Source organism: Zosterops lateralis, assembly GCF_965231275.1.
Source record: "Zosterops lateralis genome assembly, chromosome: 9".
Lineage (NCBI taxonomy): Eukaryota > Metazoa > Chordata > Aves > Passeriformes > Zosteropidae > Zosterops > Zosterops lateralis.
This window is the reverse complement of record NC_139769.1, coordinates 23,857,100-23,883,306: the sequence shown is the minus strand read 5'-3', so window position 1 is coordinate 23,883,306 and position 26,207 is coordinate 23,857,100. Positions and strand designations below refer to the sequence as shown.

The 26,207-nt window shown below is 44.7% G+C and overlaps 1 protein-coding gene across 1 annotated transcript in view; it reads right to left on the bottom strand.

The window, feature by feature from the left end:
* LAMC1 (laminin subunit gamma 1) overlaps window positions 1-11,689 on the bottom strand; it is a gene marked incomplete at its 5' end in the record, with an annotated part of 66,173 nt that extends 54,484 nt beyond the window's left edge. Inside the window, one exon of the mRNA XM_083867397.1 lies at window positions 11,299-11,689. Coding sequence (XP_083723523.1) covers window positions 11,299-11,689 — 391 coding nt within the window. The remainder of the gene's footprint in view (window positions 1-11,298) is intronic.
* Window positions 11,690-26,207: the final 14,518 nt, after the last annotated feature.

The following is a 26,207-nucleotide window of genomic DNA, read 5'->3' as shown; positions in this document are numbered from 1 at the left end:
TTCCCTCCCACTGCTTTCAAGTCAACTTCGACTTTTTCTGGGTAATAGCAATAAAGAAAATCAGGATTTGTGGGACAGAAAGGCTGGAAGACAGGGTCCCTCCCACCCACCAGAGCAGCATGTTAATGTTCTAACACATAGTTCACAAAAGAACATACCACAGCCCTGACAAAGCAGACTGAATGGCTGATACAAAAAAAGGTGATAAATTCACAGACAAATTAACAAGGAGACATATTCAGTACAAGGTTTCACAACAGGAAGAACTGAAATTCCTATGAACATTTTTAACCTTTTCCACATAATAGTTAGTGACACTGTCCAGGCAGAGATCAGTGTCAGACCACAGCACTAACTGTTCCAACTGCATATCCAAATCCTTGATTAATTAACCATTATGTTGCTGAGTAACCACAACAAAACCAGAGCCAACTGATTCAAGTGCACCAGAAAACTAGCCCAGTGCCTTCCCTGACACAAGAGTTTTTACAAGGGCTCTATCAAAGTTCTCAGTCTCTGCTGGTGACTGTGGTGCTCATGAGGTGGCAGTGCCACAGCTGCACCATAGCTGCTCCAAGCAATTTTCAACACCTGGGGCTATGAATTATGAGCAAAACATGACTTGCCATCAAAAAAATGTGTTACTGCCATGTTTTGGCTTGAACTTGCAGAAAATCAAAGCACAGAAAGGCAAGAAACTGGGCTTTAAGAATATTGTGATATTCTTTCCCAGGGCTACCCTTATACTTTCAGAGCCATAGAAAAATGCATTTTCCTAGAGAGTTCTAAATGTATCACTGGATATCAAATTAAAGATCTTCCAAGAATGCTTCTTGGATTTATTTTTTTTTTTAATGAAATTGTGTGCTCTCTACTCAAAAACTGGTGGCAGTCTGCCAGAGAATTGAGAGAACCAACATGGGGTGGGTGCAAAGGACTCCCCCAAGCTCATGATTCACAGCCTTTCCAGCATCTCCCAAAAAAGTTGTGGGCTTCTCCTGACACAGCTCCTACATCTTACGAGGAAAGGAAGTATAGGAAAATAAGGCTACAAGGAAATATATGGCAGAGAAAATACATCTTAAGTTGCTAACAGTAAAAAAGGCCTTTACTTCCTAGAGGTGCTACCAAGCTTTTGGAAAAGCTCATCTCTGCATTGTTACTTCCAAAGTAATCTGTACTTTGTTCCATAAGGAAACAGGGTTTAGCTGCCCCAGGACCAGCCCAGCTCACCCCCCTGCAACGTGGGCTGGCCCTTGGGAGGGAGGGTGTGAGAAAGGGACAGCCACACAGGGATGTGTGCAGAGTCACTCTGCTTAGAAAGCAGAAGGGCAGTGACTCGTGTAATGCCGCTAATTTGATCAGTAAACTCATGCCTGCAGAACAAGGATGGAGGGCACAGAAGAGCCACCCCAGTGCCCAGCAACCCTCCCAGCTCCACCTGCAACCCCAGAAGAGCGGGGCAGGGACAGGGAGGGCAAGTAGGGCAAAAACTACATTTCATTAAGTAGACATTGCATGATGATAGTGGGTCCTCGCTTTATTTAGAGTTCACATTTCACTCTGGCAGTGTCACCAACTGCAGCTGCTGCCCCATCCCTGCAGCCCGAATCTCTTTACTCCAACCTTTTAATATATTCTTCACAACCCAGCTGGAATCAACAAAGACAAACATTTGGTTTTTATAACCAAAAACAAGGCTTCAATTGAGGAAAACTTGTAACTGCCCTTTGATGAGGGGCTCCCATCCCCTCAGTCTCTAACACATGCAAGATGAGAAACTATGGAATAATACTGAGCATTTAAGTATTTTCAACTTGCATTGTATTTCTCAGTCCAACCAAAATGAAACCACCAGCACCTTGTCTGTACACATGTATAAAGCAGTGAGTGTACAAGGGCAGTAGCAATGCTACCCAGGCAGGCCAAGGCTGCTGCCAAGACTAGAACTGTGGGAGATCTCAGCTAAAAAACCTCATCCCAGGGAGGGGGTTACCTTCCCAAACTGCACAGCCCAGGGACATCACAGTACCAGGAAAACAGGAGTGGGAAGGAGGAGAAACCCAGGAAGACTGCAAGGACCTTCAGGAAGGAAAAGAAAGGGAGAAAAGGGACAGAAAACACAAGTAAAAAGGAGATCTGCAAGCTTCAAGTAACCACAGATTTCAGCAACAGCTTCTTAACAAGTTCATCAAGTAGATTCAGTGTTGAGAAATCCTTGTCCTATGTAACTCCAGTGGGGACAGCAGGAGCCATGAGACCAGGAAGGCAGCCAGAGAAAGCAGGGGAAGCAGCAGCTGGAAGGGAAGCATCAGCTGCTGTCACACAATAAAAGGAGGTTGCTGGGCCAAGCCCAGAACCTTGACAGCCACGGCCAGGAACAGGAACAGGACAGAGGGAGACACGCTGGATCCTCACAAATAACTCACATTTTCTTTCAGAAGAGGGAAGGGCAGCCTGACCAGGGCAGCCTGACCAGGGCTGCTCCCCAGGGACCAGCCCTGCACGCTGCTGGGAAGAAAATCCCATTGGAAAATCCCAGCAGATGGGAGCATGCAAAGGATTGCAGATGAAAGGGCTATAAATAATCATCATAATCAGAGCTGACCACACAGGTCCAAGGACGAGAACATTTTCTTTTCTCTCAGTCAAACAGTCCCACTTAAAAGTGACATCACGAAGCATTTGATAGTACTTTTTCCAGAAGAGACCGATTTTCCATTCCACTGATCTCAATAAGAGATATGCCCAAAACAAACTGAGCTCTCAAAACACATAATTTATATTGTATTTACAAGGTTGTAAGAAAGCACCAAGAAAACAGACCCTTTATTCCTCTTGAAGAGGTTCAATGCAACCATTTCCTTAAAAATACTCCAAGACACATTATCTTTTAATTCAAATATAAGAAAGATTCACCTTCCTGAAACAAAGTACACAGGGAAGAGAAAATATATTTTTAAAAAGTTAAAAACCAAACTGTTGAGCAATCCTGATATTTTCCCTCCACCAAAATAAATCAAACTGGCCCAAATGCAACATGCTGCACAAGCAGCTGCTCACTGTGGAAAGAACAAGGTCTTTTCTGATGCCAAGTAGATTGAGCTATAAAGCAGACTTTGGAAAAAAAAATAAAAACTTTTAAGAAGAAAGCAGAGTGCTTAGAACTGGGTTGGTGCCAAGCCCAAACTCCACAGCACTCCCTGAGCCCTGGAGCACTCAAAGGAATGAGCATTTCAGGCAACTCACTGGGAAAGCAGGGGCTACCACGTTCAGCCAGCCACTGCCCACTTGAACACACATGTGCTGAACAATCTCTGGTATCAAGCAGGTTTTAATATTTGGTAGGTTTAAGGGGGTTGGGGTTTTTTTTATGAGGTGATGTTTCCATTACAGAGGGTTAAGAGGAGTGGAAGGGTCAGGTCTACCTGCTTTCCACTTCAGGCCAGGTGCCACTCCTGAAGGCATTTTTGCAGCCTGGCCTTCCCACAGGAGCATCTCAAGCCCCCGAGGATGAAACAGCCATTTACCTTGTTCTCCTGTAAAACACAGGACCCACTACAAAGCCAAGTCAGATAAACAGCTCTGCAAGCACACCAAAGTCTGTAACAGAAATGAGAACATTGCAGAAAGCTGAGCCAAGAACCTACAAACCCTGTGTCTTTTCAAGTTCTCAATATATCATCTCTACTAACAACTTAAAAGTCTTCACCTTCCCCCACAAAAACACCAAACCCCCAAACAACTGTACAAATAAGGCCTCAAGCTCCCTGGAAATGTACCTCCCATGTACAAGATGGTACTAGCTTACCTACCAAGAGAGGGAAAAAAAAAAAAAAGTCCAGCAATAGTTTTTGGATAGTTTTTGGATAATATTTCTAAATGAGAAAATTTTGAAATTCTCCATTGCTGAACACAGCTGTGTTGTGTCAGAACTGCAGGCATGATTACCACTGGAAACAGCTCTTTGATGACTATCACACTGGAATATCTAAAACAAGTAGAAGCATGGAAACAAAAAAGTGCTTTGCCACCCAGTTTCAAACAGAATGCTGAAGACCACTGAATAATATATGAGAGGGTTGGTGGGGATTTGGGGTTTTTTTTGGTGAAAGATCTCTCAAATAGGGCTGGGCTGGTAGAAAAAAAGACTGAGGCTTTCTTTAAATTTAAATTAAATTACCTTGTTATTTCAGATCCTTTTGTAGCTGATGAGTTTTCACCATTTTTCAAGCTTCTACATGAGAATAATTCCTAGAAATCATTATGTTTTACCTCAAAAACACCTTAAAGCCTACCAAGGCTACCGGCAGCTTGCACCTTTGGTCTGGCATGCTACAAAAGGCACCTGGCTTCTCCTCTCAGTATTGCTGGTCCTGTTTGACAACTGCACATGCCTACTAGCAGCAGCTCTAATCTCATGGCACAGCTGCTTTGTTAGCAGCTGTTGTGAAGGTCTCATCAATGCTGATGTGACAACCAACATCACCAGCACACTGCTAATGCTCATGTCATGGAATGCTGTGGACAATCCCTGGTACACCCTTTGGAAATGGCTACGAGATTATCCCAATATGACAAAGAGTTTCAAACACGGTTAGTGATGTCCTCAACACAAACAGCCACATTCATCACTGACTTAAAGGCTGTAAAGCTTGATTTGAGACACACAGGGCTATGCCATATCTGGGGGGGGCAGGGGGGAACATATTCCTTTCTGTGTGGTAGGACAACAGACCCAGCAAGATTTGTGCAGTTTACTGAAAAACTATGAAACGCTGTTATTTTCTAATCAAAACACACTGTGATAGCCACCAATAAGCAAGACCTCGTGGTTAAGAGATGTGTAATAGCAGGCTAGAATGGTTCTTTGCATGCTGGAGTTTACACGGAGAGCAGCAGCCCAGGCTGAGCCTCCAAAGGTTATTACAGACCAGAGATGGTGACTTTAGATGTGACATTTAACATGCCAGACCCCACATCCCAGTAAACCCCCGGGAAGAATATGGAGCCAGACAGTAAAATCACTCAGCATGGCCTCACCAGAGGCAGTGAGTGTTGAATTAGGGCCCCAGGACACAAGTGGGAGGTCTCAGCCAGACAAAGGTGGTAAGCATAATGCTCACAGCCTTTCTTCTTATGGTGAACCCAAGATCTGAGTTTCCCATCCCATCCGTCTACACTGGAAATTCCTTTCTCTAAGTGTTGTTTGCATAGCAATCCCATTTCTCATTTCCATGGGAAGCAGCAGCCTGGGATTTTCACTTACAGACTCAGAGGCTGCAAGAGCCTCCCAAAGCTTCGGGCTACAAGAGAAATGTACCTAATAGGCCAAGAGCTTTTCAGCACGCTAACAGTTCTGAGCAGCTAACAGTTTCAAAGGTTTAAACTTACAAAAGGAACTGTCTGAGTGTGTGAAAACCTGCGACTAATTATTCTACCAACTCAGGGCAAGCACCACAAATAACAGCTGGTTTTGCAGCAAAACACCACACAGTTCCAGCTCTCTCCGCCCCCCAAAATAAGTGCTCTGCCATGTATAGTATTCCCAAAGGCATCACGCAGAGGCATCAGCATCCCGAGACAGAGTAGGAGAAAAACTTGGGAATTTGAAGCGTACGCAGGAAGCAATACCTTTATATAACTGCACTGAATAACTGCTGGCCATTAAAAGCCCAGATCTCTTCAGTGCTCGTGTTGAAACCTGCAAAATGTAAACCAAGCCTTTGCGAGACCAACTAAAATAGTGTCTCCCCGAGGGCTCCGCAAATACCACGGCAAAGCCCAGGCTCTGACACACCCTGAACACCAGCCTTGGAGCTGGAAATGCCCTCCCAACGCCTTAATTACCGCCGAGTTTTTAAATTGCAGCTACGCCAGGCAAAGCTTCACGTGCATACACCCTGCCTGCTTGCACTTGGTTTTACCACAGTGGTTCCCTAAGGAAAGCAGCAAACCACAGCCTCATAAAGTTTTAATGGGATAACAGGCAAACTGAGGGCATTGCTGCACTGAATAAAACTGATCAACTGCATCCCAGTGGTATAAACTACCTGCTTGGTTTAAGTCGCATTTTATAGCTCTCCCTTCTGAAAAAAACCCCACTGTTTTTCTGTACTGACTCAAAAAAAAACTTCGTCTGCTGAAAACAACGGGCAAATCAAGCCAGGGCTGAGCACAAGAACTGGCAACTCGCCTGGGTTTCCTTGTAAATGCCTTCAAATGGCAGTCATGCCCCAAACCACGCTTTGCCGGCAAAGTATATATAACCGAGCATCATCGCTCTCCTCAGAGCCAAATAAAGGACTGGGCGGGTAGAAAAAGGGGAGGTGAAGTAGAAGGGTAATTCATTTCTTTAGCAACCAACAGCTTTCCCAAGTTTTTCTTTATTTTATATACACAAGACACCATCTGGCTTGGTGACGTGAGTTTCCAGGCTGGTCTATAGTAAAGATTTCAGGAGCCAATATGTTTTTAACCAAGGCAACCCCAACAATTTCATCTTTCTCCTTGAAAGGCAGCCTACCAGAGGGCTGCTTCCAGCAGTAGTCACTGCCTCTTCTTCTGAGACAATGACAGACGAGGCAGGAATTAATCTTTTCTGCCTTCCAGATAGTCCTGAATTCATAGCTGAGGCCACCAGCATCATCGGTCAAGCACATTTGGACACCATCCCTGCTGAGATGCAGTGGACAGTCACCCGCCCCAGGAACACCAGACTGGACTGCTCTGAGCTCACAGGCTGCTGATAAAAGCATGGCTGCTCTCAGTGGAGATGGAGTCACTCCACCAGGGAACAGCCACCAGCATACTGAGGAGGCTGCCTCTTTGTCCAAGGGACAAAACACTGGGACCACAATAGCTGAAATCAAGCAGATCTGGCCAGGAAGTAAAAGTGGTGGGAAAAAATCAGGTGGCTCTAGCACAGCTGGTTGGGAAGGGAACACAAAGGCACACGTAGAAGTGGATTTTAAAAAGTGTAGAAACAACAGAAAGCACACAGTAATTAGAGCTGCAGAAGGAAATAGTGAGAATCTGCTCTGAAAAATTATACGACATCTGAAAAAATGCAAACCTTTATCCCAGCAAGAGCACCCAGCACCCAAATGGTCCACATATTTCCACGCTGCCTCTTTTCCCCTTCTTCCAATGTTCAAGGGAGCATCTTCAACACACAGCTTTGTTTCTGTGTGTCAGGGGTCTAAACAGCAATGCTGTGCTCAAGCGTATGCACACAAAGCACTGGGGAGATGCCAGAACTATCCCAACGCTCCCAGGACAAGCAAACAGCACAGATAGTAAAAATAACATGACACCCTGGCTTCAAAAAAAGCAGACAACACACTGTAAGGCCTTGGCTCCCATATTCTATTTGAAAGTTGGCACCGCTGCCTTTAAGTTCCTTTATTTGGGAATATATGGGAACATAGTGGGAGAGCAGTAAGAAAAAATAGACTGGGTCAAGTCTGAATCAGTAATTAATTCTAAGGAAAATAGGGAAGCCAAGGGATACTTTTTAAAAAAGTGGAAGAAAGGACACAGCAATGCTCTCCCCTGTTCTCACTCAGTAACCTAATTGTCCAGACACCACTCTGTGAACAGGTTCAGCTCCCTCTTCTCCTGATTTACAGCTGGAAATTCATGTCTCCAGACCCCTAACTTATCCTTACTCAGGATAATACCCTCTCATACAAAGAGAAATTGCCTTTACAGCTCCAGATGTTCCTGATGCAGGGAGTGGTAATTACCCCAATTCCCCTCTCCCCAGGGAGCACCCTAACTTCTAGCCACAGATGTCATCTCCAAACACTCCTGGGATCTGAGCCTTTAACTCAGTAGTAGTGATCTGTGCTGTATTTTTCTGTATCAGGCTTTGTGCCAGCACCTAGTCCCAAAACTAAAGGTTTTAGAACTTGTTTTGAACCACAAATTGTAAGGAGAATCAAAGAAATCCACATGTTGGCAACAGACCTGCAGTTCTTTACTGACCTTTCCGGGCCCTTCTGAAATGTTAGTTCTGTTCTACACAGACTGAACATTGCTGGATGTTAATCAAGACATCTCAAACTGCCAAAAAACTCAGCACAGGGCAGCATGTACATGAAACCTACAGTCAATGCAGCCGGTCCTGACCAGGTGCAAAACAGCACTAACCATTCAGGACACCAGTGCTTTCAGAAATGAAGGCAATTGCAGCATCAAGTAAGGATACGGTCTGAGCATGGAGCTTAATCCTCAAAGACCGGGCAGAACTAACTGCATGAAAGGGCTTTGTGCCCCAGAATGCCTTTATGTCCTACCGAGTACATAAATACTTGTCAAGCTCTTTGCCTCTTTCTCTTAGTGATGCCAATAATTAAGTGTCCCACAGACCAGAGTGCCTGCAGGCACACAGAACCCAAACGAAGCACCCAGCAGCTCACTCAAACAAAGATGGTTTTAAGACCTCACAAAAGCAGGGAAGAGCAATGCTGCAGAGCAGTTTGGGGCATTTCAGGCTAAAAAGGTATTGTCAGTACCCGACAACTCTTCAACCTGCCACAAACTCAGGAACACAGAGTCACACAGCCCTTTGCTGTTGTCATCTTAAAACAGACTTCACCACCACCATGCCCACAACAAGCTTCTGATTCTTAAAAGGCTTTGTACTAAAAATACTCCACCCAAAAACCTAACAAGGAAAAATCAGACCAAAAAAGCCCCTCAAATGTATCAAAATTGGTTAGGCAGCTTCTGCTTTGAAGTTGTACTATACTCAAAAAACATGGCAAAGCAAATTCCCAAAGAACCTGCAAACAAGCCTGGAATACAAGTGAAAGTGTTGCAATGCTACAGTATTTCAAAAATGCAGTTGTTTTCAGCAAAGAAATGTGTGCATTTCTTCAAAGCCCAGGACACAGCACACTGCTCCCAGTACTTTAGAAACAAACCGTTTTTCAAAGAACACCTATATACATATGGATGTGCAAAACCAAGGACAGCAGTAATACAGATGGCTCTGGAAGTTTTTGCCTTGATAATAAGAATTATAATAATTGTTATTAAAAAGAAGTTGAGATCAAATCTTTGCTTTCCAGGAGTCTTGAAAAAAAATTCCTAATGTACAAAGAAAAGAAGGTAAAAAGGGACTGTAAGATATGCTTATGTGGTATATTTATGTTGAAGCTCCAAACACAAGGAAACACTTTGGGGCAGAGAGGCACTCCAGGCTTCTGGGACTCCTGGATGTGCTCATCAGGTGACTCTGGTACAGGACTGGGTGACTTCAACGACATCCCACCAATGCAGGTGTGAGCTCTCACAAGATCCAGCTCTCCAAGCCTCAACACCTTTTTTTCCCCTGAATTACACTGCTATTGATACTAAACTTAATGCTCAACAGCTGCTCTTGATTAGCAGCTGTGAATGGCTGCAGTGGGGCTTTCTTTAATATGTACTTGATTTAATGACAAGAGGATATATGTTGTGGTTTCAACTTTCTCTCAACTGGCTTGTCTTCCAGTTCTAAATTACTATTAAATTATGATAGCTTGAATAACTGAAAAAACAGAAAAGAAAAGCTTGTCCACAAACCAAAGTGAAGGCCAAAATATTTTATCTCAAAGAAACCTATGGAATTGACAACCAATTAGAAAATTCACCTTTTTTGACTGGCTGTTACAGTTCAGCAGCAATGCTGGCTGTTGACACGCCTAACCCAGCCAGCAATTAAAAGACAATGCTGCTCCAGGAATAAGAGGATACACAGCAGATGTGCCCTTGCACACGTGGTTTCTAACAGCGCCTGCCACTTTTCAAATCAACATCTCCTACCTGGATCCAAAGCTTATTGTCTGGAAAACTCCGTGATCCAACCCTGAGCTTGGCTGAGTCAGTTTACCAGTTGGACTTGGTCTTAAAGGTCTTTTCACAGAATGGCTTGAGTTGGAAGGGACTTTAGGCTCAACTCATTCCACCTCCACCACAGGCAGGGACACCTTCCACCAGACCACATTGCTTCAAGACCCATCCAGCCTGGCCTTGGACACTTCCAGGGATGAGGCATCCACAGCTTCTCTGGGTGAACCTGCCAGGGCCTCACCACCCTCACAGGGAAGAATTTCTTTCTACTATTTTTCCACCATAAATGGCTATGTGATCCCTGGTGCATGGGGTAGGACACGATCACTGTAACCTGCTCCACTTCCAGCTGCCTCTGGCAGCGCGGCCTCTCCTCTGGCAAACCAACAGCACCTCCAGTGCATACTGCAATGGAGCAACCCCTGCAATATCCAACTGGAGAATGCTGAAAATCAAGTTTACCAAGCACTGTTGAGCAGATAGGAGTAAAACATCAACTGAGGGGTGAAGAACCAGCAAGAGGCCAGGCCTCTGGCTGAGGACATCCCAACACAACTGTGGGGCACAGCCAGCATTGATTTAGACCTGGTGAACATGGCTGGGGACCTGCAGAGGGGGATTCAGTGACACCCCCTGAACACCAGCCCACCCAGGGCCTGGTTATTGGCATTCACACAGACAGGGCCCTGGCAATGCCCCGGAACGTGGGTGTCCTGTCAGCCCAGAATCACAGAACGGGGCAGGGAAGGGACCTTGGAAGGGACCGCAGGGGGTCATCGGGTCCCACCTCCCTGCTCAGGCAGGGTCATCCCAGAGCACACGGCACAGGATTGTGTCCAGACAGGTCTGGAATAGCTCCAAGTGAGAGAGACTCCACACCCTCTCTGGTCTCTGTCCCAGTACTCGGTCACTGCACAGGAAAGAAGTTCTTTGTCATGTTCCAGTGGAACTTCCTGGGCATCCATTTCTGCCCGTGGTCTCCTGTCCCCTTGCTGGGCCCCAGGGAGCAGAGTGCTGTGTCCAGCCTCTGAGCCCTCCCTGCAGGCAGGGGCAGACAGGGCTCCTCTCAGCCATCTCCTCTCTAAGCTGGACACTCTCACCTCGTGAGAGAGATGCTCAAATCCCTCCATCATCTCCACAGCCTCTGCTGGACCTGCTTCAGGAGCTCTACATCTCTCTTTTCCTGAGAAGCCCAGACCTGGACACAGCATTCCAGATGTGCCTCACCAGGCCTGGGGACAAGGGCAGGATCAGCGCTGGAGGAGCTGGCTATATCGGTCCTGATGCACAGAGGACAGCACTGTGCACAGGGCAGGCTCCTGGCCCGTGGACTGCTCCTTGTGCCCAGCACTCCCAGCTCTCCCCGCAGAGCTGCTCTCCAGCGGGTCACCCCCGCCCGCGCTGCTGCCCCGGCTCACCCTTCCCGGAGCCCTCGCCCGTGCCCGCTCCCGGCCTTACCCAGGTGCAGGGTGAGGTTGACGGCGGTGGGGTGCTGCACGCCGGCCAGCATGGTGCGGCTCTGCCACCAGGTCGCGTCGGCCGGGCTGTTGTAGTCGGTGAGGAAGGCGGCGCCATGGCTCAGGTGCGGCTGGGCGGCGTCGCAGAGGTGGCAGGACTGGGTGACGCCGGTGACCCCGGTCTGCACGCAGTACTCCTCGGCCGGCGTCCCGCACGTGTGCGTGGCCAGCACCGTGGCGTTGAACGCCGCGTTCACGAACTCGGGCATGCAGCGCTGCGCCCGCCCGCTCCGCTCCTCCGCGCACTCGTCCATCGCGGCGCCGCTCGGCGCGGGCGCCCACAGCCACAGCGCCCACAGCCACAGCGCCCAGCGCTCGCCGCCGCCCCCCATGGCGGGGCTGCGGGAGCCGGCGGGGGCACGGATGGGGCTCGCTCGCTCGCCGGGTAGCACCGCTCCGCGCCGGCCGCGGGCTGAGACGGGCGAGGCCCGGCGGGGCGAGGCCGGGCGGGGCGGGGCGGGCGCGGGGCAGGCCGGGAGCGGAGTCCGCGGAATGCGCGCCTTAAAGCGGCGATGGCGGCGGTGGGCCCGGTCCCACAGGGCGGGGGGGGTCCCTGCCCTCGCCCTCACGGAGCGCGGGAACCACCGCGGGGTAGGCACGGCAGAGCGCCGGGCCTGGCAGCGCCCCCGCGCCCGCACAGCCCGCGGAGCTGAGCCTTCTACACCGCCACAGGATCGTTCAGGCTGGAAAAGAGCTCCAGGACCACCGAGGGCAACCTTTCACCGGTCCCTGCCTTGTCAACCGGACCAGAGCCCTGAGTGCCACGTCCTTGGGCGCCTCCAGGGATGGGGACTCCAACACCTCCCTGGGCAGCCCCTTCCACTGTCTCATCACCCTTTCTATGAAGAAATTCTTCCAAATGTTCAACCTGAACCTCCCTGCTCAGCTTAGGACTGTGTCCTCTTGTCCCGTCACTCGTTTACTGGGATAAGACACCGACCCCCCTGGCTGTCCCCTCCTGTCCGGGAGTTGTGCAGAGCCACAAGTCCCCCTGAGCCTCCTTTTCTGCAGGCTGAGCCCCTTTCCCAGCTCCCTCAGCCTCTCCTGGTGCTCCAGACCCTTCCCCAGCTCTGTTCCCTTCCCTGGACACGCTCCAGCCCCTCACTGTCCTTCCTGAATTGGGGGGCCCAAAAGTGAACGCAGCACTCCAGGAACCTCAGCAGTGCCGGGTTTGGGGAGGAATCGCTTCCCTGGTTCTGCTGGTCACACTGTCTCTGTTCCGGGTGCCATTGCCCTTTTTGCCCACCTAGGCACACACTAGCTCGTGTTCAGCCAGCTGTTCACCACCACCACCAGGTCCTTTTTTCATTTAAATGCTTTCCAGAGGTGGAAAAAAAAAAAGTTTCTTGAGAAATGTGCAAAAATTGGTTGTGGGTTCCCAGCTAGGCTATGCCAAACCTGGCTGGCTTGTGCCACCCAAGGACATGATCCTAGGCAGATCTGAGGGGACCCACCTCAGCTACTGTAATTTTTAATGAACTTTGGGTTATTTCCCCACCATAACCCAGATCTCTCTGTTGCTTAGAGGCATCAGCTCTGTCAGATGTGGCCATAGACTTCATTACAGCTTTTAGCTATCCTAAGATCTCTCCATGACTTTTCAGGTTGAGCGATTGTGTAAAATCCAGAAATCCTGTAAAGCCAAAATGTCTCTGCCCACGGCAGGAAGTTTGACTTGGTGACCCTTAAAAGGTCCCTTCCAACCCAAGCCCTTCTATGAATCTAAAAAACTGCTTTTACAGGAGAAAGTGCCTCCAGAAGCCCTTCAGTAAACAGGAAACTACTCCTTGAGGGAAAAAAAATCGATAGAAAAGTCAAGGAAAGGCTTTGTAAACTTGGTTTTATCCCGAGAAAGCCTGAATGCAGCCTGTGGCTGAAAGAACTGAAAAAATACAGCCTGTTCTGGGAAAAAAAAATGCACATTGTTGTTTTAAAATAAACACAAGTATCCTACAGAAGTCCTTGCATTAAGAGCCTGGGCCAGACTGTTCTCAAGGTCTGCACAGCACACACTGGTCAGCAAGCCTAGAAATTATCCTGCTGCTGGGAGATGTTTTTACATGCGTGAGTATTATAACACATCAGTGTGGAGGTTCCTTTTTGCCTCCCCTCAGAGCATTAAGCTGGCCGTGGTGAGAATTTCTGCGCTGAGGGTTCCCCTGGCAGCCCCAGCACCAGCAGAGGGGACACAGTGCAGTGCAGAGTCATGCTGCCTCGCTATTGTTCAGCCTGGGATGACACATCTCCAGTGGAAAGTTGGATTTCCGCTGCTTCCCCCACTTTTCCTCCTTTTCTGCAAACAAGCCGTCTGTTGTGAAAGCAGTGCTGAGCTGATGCCATCAGGGCAGAGGCTCTGAAAACAACGTGCTGTTGGAGCTCCTCAGGTTCAGCAACAGCCTGGCTGCTGCCTGCAGCTGAGTGGACACAGGGGGACAGGCAGCAAGGAAGGCTCGATGTGGAACAGCTCGATGTGAAGAAGGGAAGGGTTGGGATAGAGGTGAGAAGGGGGCTGGGAGTCCAAGCAGGATCAAAGGGTGTTGCCACAAATCCCTATCAGTGACACAATGAGATCATCTGTCCCTATCCCGAAGGTTCCCATAGATAATGGAAAAAAATTCAGCTTCACGCTACAATCTTGGGTTTAAAAATAGTCAGCACCTAAACCAAATAATTTACTTGAGGTTTTTAACTATTCAGTTTTCAATATTTTAAAGTACCTATATAGGACCTATATAGTGAGTTAACCTATATGGCAACAGCAGCTGGGAGGAAGGACAGACTATTTGATAGGATAGACACCTACAGTTAACCAGCTGTAAAATAAGAGTATTTGTGGATAAGGTTCATGACTGTGATGGGCACAGACACACATTTTGACTGTAAGTTAATTGTTACTCTGAGTTAGCTGTCAAAATGGGTATGTTCTTTCTTCAGTTCTTTTTCAACATACACAGATCGGGTTAAATGATTGAGAACAAGTGGGGAGAGACTAAGAACAAAGATAAGAATTGCAAAAAAAGGAAAAAGAACATAAAAACCTGATAGGAGACAGCTTTTATAAAGGCAACTCTTACAGGAAATTCTGTCAGCTCTCAGAAGGCCAGAACACCCAAGGCTGGCAGTCTCCCTCTTAGAATAGACCCCTTTTAGAAAAAAACAAAACCAAAAAAACCCAGTGTTTTCTTTCCTTTTGATAAAAAAAATTGCAACAATATTGTGGGTGCCCACAAGCAAGTTAAAATAATTAATTAGGAGCACTGTCGGCCTCTGTCCTACAGCAGCTCAAAACAAGTGCTAGCACACCTATGCACCCACCAAGATATTTGACCCATTTGGGGCTTAGGAGGTCCAGAATGTTTTTTGCAAGAGGCACTCATTTTAATTTTCTATCTTCCCACACTGATTTAGCATCAGCATTTGTTCAAGGATAATATGGATGCATATAGGAAAGGAAAATGCTAAGGAAAAACTCAGAAATTTCATTCTGTGATAGCAGACCTTGGTTGCTCCGTGTGTGTCAATTATTAAAACAGGTAAAAGTAACGCCCACAGAGAAAAAAACCTGCTTTTGCTAATAGAAGTAAATAGTTTTAGGATCCCCAAATTAAAACTGTATACCCCAACATTTCACTACATAGATGTCAGTTTACACTAAAAACTGAAGGACACAAAAGCCCCGTGCTCACCCTCAGCCTCACAGAGTTATCCGCCAGCAGAGGAGCCACCCAGGCAAGTTTAGGAAATGTCACTTGTCATAATCTGGCTGGTTTGGGCAGTATAAGAAGTTTCCAGCAGCTTCCTGCCCTGCTCTCTGTCGTGCAGGGGGCTTCCTGCTGGCCCCTCCACTTTTCTCAGCAGACACAATCAAAACAATTGTAATCGCAGCAGACATCCACCCCCGGCCACCAAACTGCCAAAAAAACTTAAAAGAAAGCAAGTGAGTCAGCAGTTCCAAAGAGTTGGTGAGGATGAGTCAAAATTCAGAAAGGCTAGGTGACAAAATTCAGCTGCTTTTACAGGTGGATGGAAAAAGAAATCCCTCTGCGATCTCCAGTAGCGCACTGGGGACTAACAGCACAGGATTGATGTCACAATGTATGAGATATGCAATTCTGTATTAAAGTAGGGCTTAAAGACATCCTGCTTAGGAGAAATTCTCCCACAGTCAAGGACAGGTGTGAAAGGAATGTGAAATTGTTTGGTAAATGGCCAGAAGTATTCACAATCAGTACAAATACAGAATAAGTCAGACAACCATACTAGTTACTAAATATTCATATCTCATCATAATTTTACGGAAGCAGAAAGTTACTGTAAACTTATTAAGAGAACTGAAAAACTGAGCTATTAGTCATGAAAGCAGAAGGTGTTTCATAAAATGGTTCATTTAGGTTTGACTTTCTTCATCACTCTTTTGCAGAATGTCCTAAATCATCTCGAACAGCAACTGTGGGTAGTTGCTGTAAAGGTGAATAAAAATATATCTCAGAATCTGTTCATGTGAGGTAAGCTGCTTCTTTACAAGTTTAAGCAAACCCTGGAAAAATGAAACATGTAAATGCATTATTTTATCTCTTTCCCCAAGTGGGTCTGGAATGTAGCCTCGTTTTCTCTTCTTCATACTGGTTATGTTGGGGAAAAAATGTGCTGAAACAAAAATTAGACATGAAAGGCCTGTGCAGCTTTCCATATTCCTGTTGTGGATTCAAACACAGCCCATCCTTTTAACTTTTTTCATGTATATAAACTGAGTTTGTAATCTTTTATCCCTACCAGATAAGATTTGTATATTTTATCTTCACTCCCTGCTTTTAATCTGTCGTGTACCCCTGTGAGGAATTTAATGAAACACATCTTGCAGTCTGTGTTAGACCGTGGCAGTAACATCAGAACCCAAGCCAACCCAAACTATACTCCCATCCTGTCTCCAAGCTCTCCCTTGCCTGTCCCATATCTTTCCCATGGAAGACATGGATGGATAGGTGCATTCAGCCTTGAAACATCCAATGGAGCTCTTGGAGAAGAGATGTTCCTCAGCATTCCTTTTCCCTTCCCTTCTCACTTCAGACAGTACACCAGCACTGCACAGATGAAAGTGCATCAGGAGAATTGATTAGATTTATTTCTGTATGCTATTATATTTATAGTATAGAGACACTAAATTCTCTGAGAGTTTAGCCACCATCATCCTTGCACTACAGGCTTCACTGATGGATTCTCTGCCACCGAAAAATTCCAGCAATATTTATGTTTCCAACATGCCAATGAAGTTTGCTTTGTAAAGAGCAAGACTTATTTACCCTAATCCATTTAGATAATGCCTGAGTCCTGTTCTTCACCAACTTGCTTGGCTACACAAATCCCTCGAATGCATGAGCTGGGCCTGTTTACACTACACCAAAACATTCTCAGTCAAGCTATCTTCCAAGCCTGATAAAATGCATCCCAGAAAGTAGTGTGTGTATTTGGAGGTGGTCATGGGAGTCTCACCATGTAGGGTGTATGACCATAATGAAGTTGTTTAACAACTTCCTGGCTTTCCAGCAGAATTCCCAAGATTGTTTCAACAGAAAGCTGGCTAACTTCTTTTGCTGAGTAACAACAGGGGTGAAATTTTCATCCCAATCAGTTCTTTATAATTTATGGTCACAGCCTGGCATCATGGCATCATCTGCCAGTCACTCTTGCCATGACTATAATTTCTTTAGCAGTGAATTGTGGTGTTCTATCATTTGTAAAACCTTTCATTTCTTCTTACGTGATGGTCTTGAGAGCAATCTTGGTTCAAGTGTCTGCCTTATTACAAGAGCTCACTTTTGTCAGTCTGATGTTCTTCATGCCTAATTTTCATGAACTTTCCTTTGCTTTTCAAAAACAAAAGAAAAAAGCAGTCTCTGAGGAACTCCATCTTCTTTTAGATCTTTCTTTTTCCTGTAAAAACCTGCAATGCCTTGTACACTTTATGCTCTTAGCCTAAGGTCTCTCTTAGCTATTGGACTCATCCAAGGTCAGCTCAATCTTCTAATAGTGGAGCCATTCAAGGAGATATTCAAGGTCAGTCTGGGCAGGGCTCTGAACCATTTGATCTAGTGGACAATGTCCCTGCTCACTGCAGGGGGGTTGGACTAGGTGACCTGAAAGTTCTTTTCCAACTGAAACCACCCTGTGCTTCTCTGACAGTCGATTGAGAAAGCCAGACTTTTCGATGATGGACTTTGGATGGGCAGAGCTCCTGCTTCTCCTGCTAAATAAATAGTTTGTCTTGACAAGCAGGCTGCAGCTTGGTTTGCTGTTCTGCCAGAAGAGATAAACCTGGATGACCACCTGGAGGCTGGGAACACTGGATGTAACTTTGGGATCTGGAGATCACTGATCTGCACCAGCTGCTTGTCCCTCCCCACGTATCTCAACAATTTGTCTCTGCTCCCACATGGACTTAAGGCAAAGCTGCTTCCTTGATACATGACAGGAGGAATACAGTGAAAGGTGAGCAGCTTCAAGGAATCTGACCTACAGGGCTGCTTTTGGGGCACATACCCATGTCCTTGGCTCTCTGTCAGCATGTCCCAGTTCTAGTCTTGGTACCCCCAGCTCACTGTGTCCTCTCCTGCATGGCTCTGTTGATGGTCAGACAATTACCAGTTGAGAGGACAGAAGAGACATTCTTTGAACTCAAAGCCCCACTGCCACCAAAGACTAAATAGACAAAAGAAGCCATTGAGGGAAAATCTGTTTGGTCTCTGTAGCCAAGAACCAAAACAGAAAAAAAAATTACTTGGAATGAGCAGAATCTTCTGAAAATGTAGCTATTAGCTCTACAGAGTCTCTGCAAAGCTACAGAGCATATATGAACTGCAATTTCAGAGGTTTCTAACTCAGCCATCCTTAGGTAGATGCTTGCAAGAACAATGAAAGCTTATTTTTAACATGAATACCATCCTCATGTTAAGTTGCTGTTCAGATCAAACAGACTCACCATGAAACATGTACAGTAGCTTTGATACAGATTATGTGTGCAAAATAAAAGACGCACTTAATTTACAATTAATCCTGATCCATAAGGCAGAGTGCTGGAACCTCATTCATTGGGAGGAACTGAATTCCTGTTTCCTTCTGTACCTATATTTTTTTTAATAATAGGAGAATTTTTCCTGCTGGTTTAAGGCATGCAAAATGCTGTGTAAACACTCACATGGCTACTTACAGATCATCAAAGCAAAGAGGAGAATCAAGATTGTTGGAAAGGAAATGATATTTTTAAACTTATCACCACATACCATAAACAATGGGAAAATGTATAAAATACTTTATAAATAGACTGTTTCCTGCTAACAGTTTTTGGGTTTTTTTTTAATTCCACTAGCAAACTACCTAAGGAGAAGATTTTAAAACTATTATTCTTATTAAAATAAGAACTAAGTAGGCAAGAAAAAACACAGGTTTTATAGCTGTAGGCTGCATTTTGCTTTCTGGGAACCTCAGCATACTACCCACGTTTTCATCCCTGACAATCAGTTCATGGAAATATCAGAGGAACAAAGTCAAGTGTTCAGCAAAATGGATTGATTGTGAAGGGATGGGAAATTCTATACTGAGTATCCTGTTCTTTTACTTGTCAGATCTTTGAAGGATAGGAGATCTGTAGCTTCTGCAATTGCTATTCATTTCTTCCATTTTGGAGCTCAAGAAAAAATTTATATCATGTGTTTAATAATATTAAAAGCAGTATATTTATTATATTAAAAGCATTTATCCGAGTAGATCAACTGCAACATTCATCTTTGATACAGTAAATTACCTCCAGCTATAAGGCCGTTATTTTAAAATCACACCAAGAAGCAAAATCAAGATTTAGCATGTTGATTTATTAAACAATGAATTTTAATTGTTTGTGATGGAGTTAACTTACAATAAACAAGAGGGGAGGTTGCAGAGGAGAACCTATATCTTTATAGAATGACAATGTCAGTCTTTTCTGCTCCTGTTTTCTCACAAGGATTCAGATTCCTGTCAGTGAAAGGTATTTTAAGTAGCATTAAATCAACATTGGAGGTTTAGATACTATTTTAAATCACAGAATGCTCTTTAAAATAGCATCTCACTGTGACTGCCCAGTGTTTTTTTAACCTAGAGTGTAGTTTTTGTTGGACTACTTTTTGACTTGAATCATTCTCAAAACACATTTCACACCTCCCCATCAGCCACTGGTTTGTGGCAACCAAATTTTTGCCACCTGAACTGTTTGACTTCAAAGGTTAAGAAAACAAAAGGCTCCAGAACATAAACATCTTTATGCAGTAATACATGCCATACCATTGCCACTGATGCTTTGGTGCAACTCCCAAAGCTCCAAAATTGTATTGGAAACTTACACGTGTTTGTCCTGCATTTTACTGTAGTTAAAATTAAGAAATTTCCCCAGGTGTGCCCATGAGCAGGGAAGGCTGCCTTATTGAATGTTACTGATGTAGCTGACACCACCAGATAACAGTTGTATTCATTTTATACCCTTGTTTGAGGGCTTTACAAATCCACAGGAATATTCGGCTTCTCCCTTATTTTGCTGAACTACCCATGTTTCTCCTTACAATGAAGTTGGTCACACAGCAGGTAAATTTGATTTAATGAGTTTTGCCAGCACCACCTTCAGGGTTGCTCCATTCCAATTAATTTACACAAATATAAATGTCATTCCCCACACAGTACTTGAAAGCATCATAAGCTTCCAGGTAATCACCAAGAATTCTTTTCAGCTCACCTAAATTTAGGGTGTGTGCAAGGTCAGGCTGGATGGGCTTGGAGCAACCTGGTCTGCTAGAAGGTGTCTCTGCCCATGGCAGGGGGTGGAACAAGATGAGCTTTAAGGGCCTTTCCAACCCAAACCATTCTGGGATTTTGTGGTTCTATTAAAACATGTAAAGTTTTCTTCTTTTTTTTTTTTTTTTTTTTTTTTTTTTTTTTTTTTTTTTTTTTTTTTTTGCCCCACCTTGTGTTTATGTCTTCATTCGTTGCTCTTCCTGGATGTGAGGCCTCAAGTCCCAAGGGAGCTAAGCAACAGGAGACATTGATTGTTAACCTGTAAAACTCAGGCTGGAAAGCTTTTGCTTATTTGCACCTCATCTCCAGCTCACCTGTGGACATCCACAGGTACCCCCAGTTTTAACAAATTGAATTTCTCAGGACAAGAGCCAACAACAACCATTCCCTCACTGGAAGCCCCCTGGCCAGGTCCCAGATTACCAACATCTGGCTTTCCAAAGAGAGAAAACAGGAATGAACAATGCAGCACAAATAGATGGCACATGACTTTGTTAGTCCCTTGAAGTATATAGCAGATATTCAGCATCTTGCTTATATTTAGCCCAAGTACTCTCACTCACATTCCCTTCCAGGTCACAGTTGGGATGGCAGATGTTCTCCCAGTATGTCACTCTCTTTGCATCCTGTGGTGGGGATTGCCAGTTTAGGTACTTTGTGACCACTTTGAACTCTCTCCAAATTTTTAACAGAGTAAAAATGCTAGATGTGAGATTTGGGTACAATTTAGAAGTACTTTTTTCATTTGGATACACAGAAATAATAGAAATGTTTTTATAGAAAAGTCTTTGCAGCTACTATGTGTTCAGGTCTTTTTCTTCCCTTACTTATTTACAATGATTTTTAAGCCTTCTTCAGACAATGCTTTCTGCAGGTGTGGTTTTACTAAACTTGCTTTCCTGACAAAGATTACTGACATTTACAAACCAGACCTGAGTCTTTAAGTCCTTAATTACCTGGGTAATTAATTTTACATTAACTCCTCCTCCATGGGTTTCTTCTGGAGAATCTCTACTCAGTTTAAAGGTCACCTTTACTGAGGCTGAACCTGGAACTCTTCAGTCCAAAAGCAAAGGCCCTGTGGAAGCTGGAAGCAAGGTAAGTTACATAATGTGGGGAAAAGCCAAGTAAGTTACTTGCATTGTTTAGACAACTTTGGATATATGAAGTTGCAGGCAATGAGGAAAGGAGCCATCCTTTTAAAAGTAAATGCAGAAATCAACATTTGGGACAGCTTCAACGCTCTTTGTTGCCCACTTCTAGGTGTTGGTTACTATGGCTACCTGATGTAGCCATTCTTTTGAATGTATGTTTTTTAATATTTTTGAGTCTGGGCAAGTATTCTACCTAGAAAGAATTGCAGAAGGATAAGATGCTGTTCTCACAAATGCTGGTTTTTGGTTTACATTACAAACCATTTATTTAAGTGGCTTTGTAAGCTGAATCACAAGATCATACAGCTGTGTCTATCTCTGGTTCTTCATATGCCTGGCAATGTTAATGTCACATTGCTCAGAAACTCCTCTGGCTCAGCTGACCTCATGCAGAAATGCCTGTCAGCTTGTAGTTGCTCCATCCTTGGCTGTACAGAAATCTCTGACCTTCGTCTCCTCACTCCAGCTGTGTGTCTTCTTCCCATCTTGCTCTTGTTATTCCAGAACCATTGTTCCATGCTGCTTTATTATTCTGTGTGCATGGCATTTTTAAGGCTATAGCAATTTATCTCGAGAGCTGACAGGAAACATCTTTTTGGTAAAAAATATCAAGTGGGCCACATTGGCATGGATCCTGATGACTCTTATGATTGAGAGCATTCAGGGAGATAAAGGTTGTTGTAACATCAGCTTTGTCCCAGTGATAGATTTAGAGTGACATTTTAAAATGACTTTACAGTCACTTGAGGTGACACAATCAGTCTGAATCCCAGAGATGTTTCTTTGGGGAAAAAAAACAAACAACCAACTAAATAATTTTAAAACTTTGTCAAGTGTATGCAACTGGGAATACTCAAACACAAAACTTCTGTGTTTTTTTCTGAGTTTTGAAAAAAAATTATTCTTGGGCTTTGTCCTGAGTGAGGGAAGAAGAGGAAATCTTAATCTGAAGGTCTTGAGAGTCTGCAAGCCTGAAAATGCTTTCACATTCAGCTGTTGATTTGTTTTCCTTATTGGTGCTGCACCCTTTCAATAAAGATTATCAAACAGCAGCCTGAAACTTGTAAGCTGTTTCTGCTCAGGGTTTGGCTTTATTTTTCTCTCTTTGTTATGTGTTAGAGCCAGCTTAAAAAGTTGCAAAACCTCACAGCAGAGCAGGTGAGGGTCCTACAGAACCCTCTACTCATCTGTTTAATGGAGAGGTGTTGCTGTTTTGGGGACAAACTGATGTAGAGACTTGCTCTGATTCTCCCATTTTCTGGTGATGACAGTGATCCTTAGCAGTCATTAATTAGCATGTGCAGAGAAACATCTTTCTGCACAATTTATCCTAATTTACATCAAACCAAGATCGATGTGTGTTGCATGTTCAACTTTTACCTAATAATATCCATGTCCTGGTGTAGATGCTTTATGAACCATTACTGGTATGGTGGTGTGAACATGGACATTCCTATTGAAAACAAGGAAAAGTCTTTGGAAACAAAGTTATCTTTGTTTATATTACAGAGGTATCTGCCATAACTGATGCACTAGAGATGTTCCTGAGGCTGACAGCCTCTCCAGTGCCTCTCCTGGGATAGGAAAGTTTCAAGTTCCTTAGCAAGCCCTTGGAAAGGTACTGTTTGTCTCTGCTGTGGGCAGGATTGGTGCAGGATGAAGATGCTGACCCGCTGCTGTCTATTTTTGGTCTGTTCTTTTTGGTCAGCATGGCTTAGCCCATCTTTACTTCACTGCCCTTGCTCATCTGTACCAGCACAGCAGGGCCACTGTGCTCCGCTGGGCTCATCCGAGAGCCTCTCCCCCATATACCTGCACAGAACTGGCCTCTACAGACACAGGTGTGGTATTTTTTACCCCCTCTCCTTTCTCTCTCCTCTCGTGGCAGACTGCTGCCACGCCCAAAGGATGAGCAGAGCCAAATTCCATTCCTGAGGCATTGCTGAGCTTCCTGTGAGCAGCCTGCCAGCTCCACTAGCCAAAGCAAATGTCTGCAGTAGCCCTAAGGGAGGGGGACGGACCGTTTTATGGCAGCTGTAAAAGGCCACGGAGTAAACACCAGTGCTACTGCTCATCTGCTCTCCCAGTGATCCCAGCAGCTTGGAGTGATTCAAGGCTCTCTCCTGGCTTTGTCACATTCACATTACAAATCAGAAAATTAGCAAAATTTAGTTCATTAATTTGGGGTTGTTCTATCCAGCGGGACACTGGTTATTCTATTTGAGATGGGTCTCAAGACCTCTGGCACTTGAAAACTTTTGTCTGAAAATACACATTCTGCCTTTCCTGCATAAATCCATGCAATCCCCAGGGCTTTTTGGGCTTCTTTGTTTATGAGCATGAGGGCATTCCAGGAGATTATAGATATCTAAAACTCTAAAGTTGTCTCACATTCAGAGATGTATTAGAAAACTTCTCATTTGGCTTCTCCTAAGAGCAAAACCAGGCAGTTTTCCATTGCTGTCCTTAATTTTTGTATTATGAGTTTAGTTGTCCTTTCCTTATGCTTCCATAGTGGTCTTTGGAGAGAATTTACAGGCTTTCACTTCCTTCCTTTATCTCTGCAGGGATGTATTTGGGAGATGCCTAATGTGACTAATAATGTGACTGGATCTCCTCACTCTTCTGATTTGGGAGCAGAAAAAATAGATCAGTTAGTAAGTTGAAATCCTAATTTTCAAGATAAAAATTCAAGTCAACTGTCAAGTGTTATCCTTCACATTATGGTTTTGAGGCTATTATTAATATTACTTTTCTCTTTTTCCACTTGGAATTGGAAAACCAGAAGAAATCATTGTTGTTTCCAAACCCCCTTATGAGAACTCGGTGATATCAAAAGCCAAAAATATTTGATATATGTGGTATACAAACCCAAGGTTCCTCAGGTGGGTGCAGCAGAGAGCAATCGATGGCACCGTGGCTCAGGTAGTTCTTTCTTCTTGAATTTCAGTAATTCAATATGCACAGGATCCATTGGTGCTCTGGCTCTGTGGCTTTTTGAAGCAAAGCACAGATCCATGCACTGGCACAGTGAACTCGCTGCTGGCTCTGTCTTTACTGGGAAAACATAAATGTCATTTCAGGTTAATTTTCGGTTTTCTGTATCCCGCCTGCTTAAGCTCCTCATTAGCATGTCAATCCCTGTTTAGACTGTGCCATTCATCAAGTGCAGGCAAGGATTATTGCTTCCCCACTTAACTGGCCATGATGGATTAGATATTAAAAACCAGACTGAATATTGTTAAGCAGTACTTTCATGTTCGACACTCCTTAATATGTAAAGCACTAAGCACATAAATAAAACCAGAAGTTGTCATTTGTAGATGCTAAAAAGTCCATGGCTCCTTCTCCCTTCAGAACCTGCAGTTGAGCTCCCAGACACACTTTCACTTTTTTCAACACCTGGCTGTTCCCTTAAGAGCTCATTAACTTTTGAACCAGTTCTTGAAAGCAACATGAAATTAGAATCCTAGAGTATCCTGAGCTGGAAGGAACCCACAAGGATCACTGAGCTAAATTCCTGGCCTTGCACAGGACACCCCAAGGATCACACAAATTAGATCTTTATGTGAATGAACAGGGCTGTGGTGGTGAGCTGTACCCAAGCAGCACAGATGTCTTGGGGAGCTGCAAAATTCATCACTGCATCAGTACCAGAGTCAGCAAGACTTCATAGGACAACCAGTAGGGTATGAATGGTAACATTTTTTAATACTGTCTTCCCAGTCATAGTAAATAATAGCTTTACAGTTACAAATTAGAAACAATTCTGTAAATAGACCTGAAAAAGGTCAACCTAACTCTAAAAAGGGAATTTCTTTCACTAGGACTTAACATCAAATACCCCAGTAAAACCATTTTTCACTACTGTCATAGACTGTTGTACATCTCCTTGATAATCCTTGGTATCCTATTCTACTTCCTCACCTTGCACCCATCTCTTGCTTCCTGTTTAAATGCTGACCAGTAACAGCCAGAGGAAACTAGAAAGCTTTAACAGATATTAGATCATAGTCCAGACTTGTGAGTTTGATACTAAAATTAAGTAGAGTTATCTTTAAAACCAGTGGACTTCTGCTTCATGCTTCCAGTTTGGTGCTAGTAACATGACTGAGAGGCAAGGAAACGTGTGAGGGGCAAGCCAAGGAAAGCAGGTTTGGTCTGGATGCAGTGACCACAGATGTGCAAAGGGAAGGTGGCTGATGCTAATGCACATCTTCTAATGTCCATCCCTCCTGACCTCCCCCCAGAGGATGTTCCTGGGCCCAAACTGGAAAAGAAAAATATTTGGTGTTGGTAATGGTGGCATGGAGTGACAAGTCTTCATTCATTCCTTCTTCAACCTACAGCAAAGTCTGCACCAGCAGAAGGAAGTGTGGGGTTTACTGCAGCAGAGCATGCAGGAGGTAATACATGTCCACAGTAAATTAAATTTGGAGATTAATACTGATCCTCTATAATTCAGAGCTGGATTAAAGAAGCAATGCCTCACCCTCACCTACTTTTTAAGAACTCTTCATGAGAACACAAAAAATGTTGGACTTGTTTTGCAACCACCACCATCTCCTGCATCCCAGTAAGCACCCCACTGGTTCTGCAGTGGCATTAGTGGGGAGATGGGGAGGTTAATTTTGTCAGACTTGGTAAAGAGACAGGGCTGGAAGGCTTTTTATCTCCTGTGTGTGTCAGTACACCTGTGAGCACCAGGCAGCCAGCTGAGCTTCCAGTGTCTGGAATCCAGTGTGTTCCCATTAAAGAACTGTCCTCTTCCACACGGATGTGGAGGAATGAAGCCTGACTGTTTGGGAATAGTGATGAACACTGTCTTGGGTGAAGGCAGCAATTCATGCTTCTGAGATTGCTCCAGGTTCTGCAGAGA